The 7,228-nt window shown below is 46.7% G+C and overlaps 1 protein-coding gene across 1 annotated transcript in view; it reads right to left on the bottom strand.

Moving 5' to 3' along the window:
• The window catches only part of PRR5L (proline rich 5 like), a 33,100-nt gene that overhangs the window by 23,267 nt on the left and 2,605 nt on the right, over positions 1-7,228 (bottom strand). Inside the window, exon 3 of the mRNA XM_009647549.2 lies at positions 4,588-4,636. Coding sequence (XP_009645844.1) covers positions 4,588-4,636 — 49 coding nt within the window. The remainder of the gene's footprint in view (positions 1-4,587; positions 4,637-7,228) is intronic.

Below are 7,228 nucleotides of genomic sequence, written 5' to 3'. Positions count from 1 at the left end.
AAGAAGCACTTGGCCAGAGAAAAGTTAGCGCTGCCTTTATCCAGCAATAACCAGCACTCAAATAACCTACGCAACTATTTCCTTGCCTTGCTGCAAAACAGGTAAAAGTAGAAACCTGGTGCTAAGGCAAGAAATGTCACACGCACCAGGTTTTTCTCTTTGACTAAGCAGGAGAGAGGGGGACACATCATTTTCAGCCGCTCGCACGGCTTTGCAAAGCAGCCTTTCAAAGAGGAGCAAGCATCACGAGAGACGCTGGATAGGCAGGAGTCCCAGAAGGACGTGCAGCAGGGGCTTACGCAAAAGCTTTCGGGTGCTGCAGTAGAGGGTGAGCACGTGTTCCCCCTACCACTGCGGCCACCTTGCGCAGCTGCCTAACCTACAGCAAGAGGGCCTCCGACCACAGGAGGATTCACCAGTCCCACTTCCGACCTCTCTAAAGGGAGAGGACAAATTTTGGCTTGGATCCAGGCTTGCCTTCTTGCTGCCGCTTACTTTCTCAGCTCTCTGTTATCATCTCGCGATTCTGACTTTGCGCGACGCCCAGGCAACAGGAGTGCTTGCACGCTGCGGTTTCTATGGTTTTGCATGCAAACAGAAAGCCGGGCCTAACTCTGAGTCAGGACTTGCCCCCTCCCGCCCATCCCCACCACGGCAGGCTGGAAATTATGTAACAGCAGCTTGGCTTCTGGTTTCAGGGCAGCGGAGCTCGCCCTGGATTAAATGGGGAAAGGCAGCCCCCCCCACCCGCCACCCCTCGCCCACCGCCTCTGCCAGCCCAGGCAGCGGCCATCAGGCTGAGGAGGCACCAGCTCCGGGCTTCTGACCTTCCGCATTAGCAGCCCGTGGGTGCTGGGAGAGGCTACGGTGCCTGGGGAGGGATCAGGTCTCTCCACCTCAGGAGGCGGTGGTTTGGAGTTAAGATGCACAAACCGGGCAGTTCTGCTGAAGTGGTTAGCTGTGAAATAGCTAACCTTTCCATTTTCCCCTCCGAGTTTCAAGATTAACAAGCTCCCAGAGAGCGAAAAGAAACAGTTCATCCTTTCCAAAGGTTTTGTTTCAGGCTTTTTGCAGAATTGGGAAGGTAATGCATCAATTTACCAACACTCACGAGTTTTATATTGCAAAAATTTTCTCCACGACCACGAGGGTCAGACAACATGAAAATGAAGGGAGCTGATCTGAAAAATTGTACAGCTGCCCCAGAGAAGTCCCGGTCGCCAATACACCCTGTTCTTCCAAATGCCAGCCGCTTACTTTCCACAGTGATAGGATTCCTCCCTGGTGCGGTTCAACTGACCAGCAGAGAACTAAACCCAGCAGTGAGAGCAGACGGTGCCCTGCTGGGTTACAGAGCAGAGGGGTGGGTACAAAGTGCCCCTTCTCAGCAGCAGGCAACTATGGGATCAGTTCACAGGCAAAGTCAGCACCTGGAGCACGAAGCATTGCTTCAAGGCAGGTCTGCAGCAAGTGCTATGAGTCCCAACTGTCTGGCACTTACACTCAGACTGCAGGCCAAGGAGAGGGCTTGTATATATAATCGGATTGCTGGAAGAGCAGATCTATAAACACAAGCCTCCTTCAGAATGAAACATCCGAGTTCCCACCAAAACCCTTACAGGAATTACATTTCTCTTTCAAATACAAAACAGACTCAGTAACTCTGGTATGATGACAGTTTGGTAGCAGAGAAAGACCGTCTAAACCCTATCCTTTTCCTAAATATTCCGTTAGCAACTTCAGGAGCTAAAAACCTGGTAATTTGCATGAGTGTTCATGAAAAGGACTTGTGAGTAATCAAGCCAAGTTGATCACAAAGGTAGATTTGTCTCCCTGTAAAAGCTTTGCTCCATTTTAGTCTTAAGTACTCAGTGGTTCAAAAAAATTGTGTGTGTGTAAAATAGACTTAATGTAAGAGCCAGAAGTCTTAAAACAATGGCAAATGTAATTTTAAAAATTATCTTAGTGTCCCTTATTACAAGTGCTGTGGCATAAGAAACGGCAAACATTTAAGTCAATTTATCACATCTAAATATTGCATGATCCAGTTAGTTGCCCTAACTGCTGCTAGGGTATTTAAAACTGTCTGGTTACGCATGAGAGCAGATACTTCAGAGTCAATTTCAATCTAAGAGAACAGTAAACTTGGTTCTCAGGATAGCTTTTCAGTGGGCTTTAACAGATGGAGGAGGAGGTTGCTGCCAAAAGATGCATTTCCACTCCATTCCCCATCCTGGTGATCTGCTCCCACCACCTCCCCCATGTCAGAGATACGCGCAAGTCAAAGGGAGTAGTTGAAAACTTTATTTTTTCTGTCAAGGTTATTGTTCAGCCAAATCAGCAGCCTGATTCAAGTCTGCTCACCTTGGTGGCAGCAGCACCGCTGTAAATCGGCTGGTATCAGCAGTGAAACTAAATCCACAGACAAACAAAATAACATTGTCAGCCCTTCTCTGGCACACAAATAGTCTTTCCCCACTCTGCGGCCTGAAGATTTTTGAGTAAAGGCATTCAGGAGGGAGTGGTAACTCTTATCACTGCCATGTGCTGTCAGTCTAGAATCAGAAATAAGTCTGCATCTTAGCTCACAGTGAGGAAAAAAGCTCATTTCCTACAATAGCCTTTATCTCACAGTTTGTCTCATGGCTTGCCAGCACCAAGAGTTTTACTTCAGGCTAAGTCTGATGGATGCCAAGTTATTTCTTTTAACACTGAACAAAAAAAAAAATCCCAGAAATTAAGTCTGAGTCCTAGTGGCTTCAGAGGGAGAAGAGCAGCTGCGGGTGAACTAGTACACATATGCTGCGGTATTTGCCCAAGTGTGAACAGACAGACTGACGGAAAAACAAACTCAGAGGTGAGCACTACCCAGCCCTCGCTCGCCCTCCAAGGCAAAGGCCACCCCTCTCTTGGCAGCAGTGCAACGCACGCCCCACGCGTGGCCTGCGGCGGGGGGATTGTGCCCCTGCCGTTAGGGTGAAAGAGCAGAGTTTTTGCTTCTGCTTTTGCAGAAAACAGCGCTGGTGATCAGATCCTTCTCCCAGGACAAGATCAGATGCCCTCAGCTTGCTAAGTGGGATGCAAGGCAGCAATCCAGCCTCCAGCAGTGAGCAGGCTGTAGCCTAAGCAGTCTCTTCAGTCATCTGCTCTACTACTAAGATATCTAAGGAGCCTCGGCTAATGCCACTAGCCCCGGCGTGGCTATGACAGGCTTGAGGTTTATAGCCTGGAGGAGGAGAAAACCACATCCAAACCCAGAGCTGGGAGCCCTCCCTTCCCCAGCAGTCATTGGCTCCTCTTGCACGGCGACATGATGCAGCTGTGTCTTACTCAGTGTTGGAACCTCTTTCAGTACACTGAATTTTCAAAACCAGATTATCAGTCATACGTCAGCACCTCACATCCCTCGGGACCGTGCCCAGCTCTGTGCACGGTTCAGGCTTGCAGGTGCGTGAAGTTGCCTCCAGCCATTGCCTGCTTATTCCAGCCCTGCACACTATGCCTAGCGCTGCAGAACCTGGGTACCTGATCAAGACCTTCAGATTTCAATTTGCCACAGATATTTAGCTGGAAACTTTCACATGCCCATTTCTAAATTAGCAGGAGCAGCAGCGGGTTTCCACATAAGCCAGGCCCTTTGTGCTACAGGCCCCCAGCCTTTGTGCCGGGCTGCCGCCAGGCCCCCGCACAGCCTAGGAGACGTCCCGCCACTTGGCGCCAGCAGCCACCTCTTTCCAGTAAATGACTTGCGTAGATAGGGTCTAACGAAGTGAAACATAGCTACCCCTGGGGCAGGAGTTTAGTTCTCACTTGATAGCACAGCATGGGGGATTTTTTCAAGTCATGTAATCTAACACTGATAGGAAACACCACCAGTCCTCTTTTCCCTTTCTAAGCTGTTAGCACCATACACAGCAGCGCCAGCCGCTTCAGAAAGTACTGAAGTTCTCTCTCTCTCCCCCCCGTACTCAAAGGGAAGAAAATGCTCTTGTTTGCAGCAGCCTCCTCTTTTTTTTTTTTTAAATCAACATTACACTGAACAACTTATAACACTGAAAGCCATCAGTGCTCTCTCAAAAATCATCCAACACACTTTAACGTGGTTACATTTGAACCTCTGTCTATCTGGACAGTATCAGTAAAAGGCAGTAACACTTATTCATATTTGTGATTGATCAGGTCTTCCCCCATCCTTCACGTTATCTTTTCTCTTCCCCTTTGCTGGCCCCTGTTGCAGAAAACCTACTCCTGATTTCTCTATACTAAATAAATAGGGTGAAAAAAAACGATGAATAGGTATCCCATCTTCTTCAAAAAGTTCAAGTGAATTCCTTCTTGACCTTGGCAGGCTGCTAGCAGCCTTTCTTAAGCACAGGAAGATTATATTTAATTCAGCACATACACCTGTAAATATGATTACTCCTAAGGCTATATGGCCCATATTAAAAAAAGTCCAGTACCTCCATCATCTTCTGTAGCAAAACAAAAGTGAAACTTGTGGGCTACACGCATGTTAAAAGGGTTCCTAATCTTTTTATAGCCTGAAGAGAGCAAACCTCAAAAGAAAGCAAGCAAATCATGTAATACCTGAAAGTAATCTGTGATGAAGGATCCAAGTTCACTCTTCAGCAGCCGCCTGTAGACAGAAGGACAGAAGGAATGCAGCCATGAGGGAACAGCCATTGCTGGTCATTTCTTACAAGCATATCCGCACGTTACTACCAGTCGTAACAAAGATACATGAGTATATGTGAGAGTGTCATTTTGGCCACAGTTAAGAGTTCTTTTACATTTAGGTACATATTCTACAAGTGCCCACAAAGGCTATTCTCAGATTATGAAGGAATGAAACAGTTTCCCTGAAGGCTTCTATTTACAAGCCATATGACTAGAACAAGCAAAAAAACAAACAAAAAAATACCATTTATCACAGAAAGTTGGGGAGACAGTTTGAAATTCATCATATTTTCTGCTTTTTATTTAAACAAAGACACCTTTCATTTCACTGAAAATAGGCTATCTCCCTAATGCTGTACTTCCTTTTCTCTTGGAAGTAGAAGGTGGGAGGATGAGGAGAAGAGCAATGAAGTAAACACACAAGCAGAAGCTGCGGCTTCCCCATGGCTACGACTACCGCATTAAAAAAAAAAAAAAAAAGGCATATTTTTCAAGAAAGAAACTCTAGAAATTTAACAAGAGGCGTTTTAAATACTTGCAGGCAGAAGCCACTCTAAACAAGTATTTCTGATAAAATCTGTTGGATTTTACATCAGGCTGTGATAAAAGTTTTAAATCCTAATACATATTTATATTTCAAAAACTCCAATGTAAAAATCAGGATTGATTTACATCAGACGAAGCATTAAAAGAAAACAACTCACAAAGTTCAAAGCATTTGCGCTTTCAGTGAATGTGAGCATAAATTCTGTAGCAGTAAACTCTGCCTAAAATGTAAAAGGCACCCAACACTTCCCCCTGCATTTTTTTTTTTTTGCTGTTTTAAGAGGTTTGCTTTTGACCAACGTGAAGTACAACCAACAGTGCTGGAAAAGGGCATTTGAATCAGGGACCATCCGGTTCTTAGGCTGGCTTCTTACTAACAAACTACACCACTTTTTCCTAGTCTTTGCCGAAAGCTGATTTTGATGGCAACCCTCCTCCCTAACCATTTTGTAACACTTCTACATTCATTTGCCTGCCAACACGCCTTTACTCTTCCTCTCAGAGCAGTTATATTCACCCCACCCATCTCAAAGCACATCTCTATTTCTACGAGATGGATAAACCAGCTAAGTCTTTGGGAGCCAGTGTGGCAGAAGCTCTTCCACTGGCTTTGGCAGAATCCAGGGGGCTCTCCACCAGCTGATGGACAAGCCCAGGGCAGGACTTCGCCTCGTGCAGGTAGACCAGTAACTGGAGGCTTGCACGCTAAGAGAGAACCCAAGGGAGGGCTCTCCTCCCAGTCACAGCCAGGTCATCACCTCCTGCTTCCTGGGATTTCTTACATTTCCGCTTGCTGACAACTGACTTTCAGAGCAGGGGAAAAAAAAAAAAAAAAAAAAAAAAGTGTCCAGTGAGATGATATCAAATCACAGCAAGATAAAAACTTGATGGCAGCAATCCAAAGCAAACTGTTACCACCTGCTCATCTCCTGGGTCTATCATTACCATCCTGCTTTAAAACTCTCCTGCATTTCCCACTGCCAAATAACTAAGTGCTGTGCAGAATCTGTGAGTCTCTTAAAGCATTGCATTTGCTGATTTCCAGCAAGGAGCTGAATGGAGAACTACAAACACAGAAAATGCACCAGCTCGACATAATGGCACACAAGAGTTGGCCATCTGACAGCTCTGGCTTCTTGCCCAGTGTCAAGCTAGAGATGCACCTCGCACACACAGAGCTAACATTGTGTTGGGAGCTACATCAAGAGGCACAGGTGCGAGGCTGCAGGTGTGCATACAAACATACATGCAGATGCATGTCCTTTGCTCCTTAGACAGGGATGAATGACCTACTTGAATGTTAAAGCGGCCTATTCAGAGAATGACATTTGGAGACGTAACCCATGCTCAGGGCACCTGCAGGAACATTAATCATGGATTTCAAGGTGAGTGGTTCCAAGCGCTGCCTGGGAGTGCCTGTCCGTGCAAGAGGGCATTTCCCCTCCCACCATCACCATTGCTCACAAAGCATACACAGTTCACAAAGAAGTTCCTGTTCTTCAACCAGCCCTTGACAGTCTGGATCCACTTCAGTAACCAACATGCAGAGAGCATGGTCCAGCCGCTGGGGCCAAGCCCAGGCGATGTGGCTATTGCCCAGCTATGCCTCTCTGCAAGGGTGGGAAGGAGCACCTGCCTGCGGTGGGGAGGGAAGGCAGCCTGCAGCCACCACGGCGGGCAACAGCCTGGCAGACAAGTCACAAAACCCAAAGCTGGCCCCCGGGTCTGCCAACAGGCTGTGGGTTAGGGTATTCCCAAAGTCTTACAACATTTGGTTTTCTTCTCACGTACAGAAATACTCATCCCATAGAGAATTAAGACTGCTCCAAATACTTAAACCTAACTTGGGGACTTCTGACCTGAGCACACTAAAACGCCATTAAAGCAAGAGACACTGCCCTCACTCAGCTCTCAGAAGGAATTATATCCATCTTTCACCTTTGGGACCAGACCAAGTAGGACAGAGTCTTGTACCCTGCGAACTGCATTTATTTTGAAAGTAGGG

The sequence above is a fragment of the Egretta garzetta genome, unplaced genomic scaffold (assembly GCF_000687185.1).
Source record: "Egretta garzetta isolate BGI_Z169 unplaced genomic scaffold, ASM68718v1 scaffold329, whole genome shotgun sequence".
NCBI classification, from domain to species: domain Eukaryota; kingdom Metazoa; phylum Chordata; class Aves; order Pelecaniformes; family Ardeidae; genus Egretta; species Egretta garzetta.
This window is presented reverse-complemented; position numbering and strand designations above follow the sequence as displayed.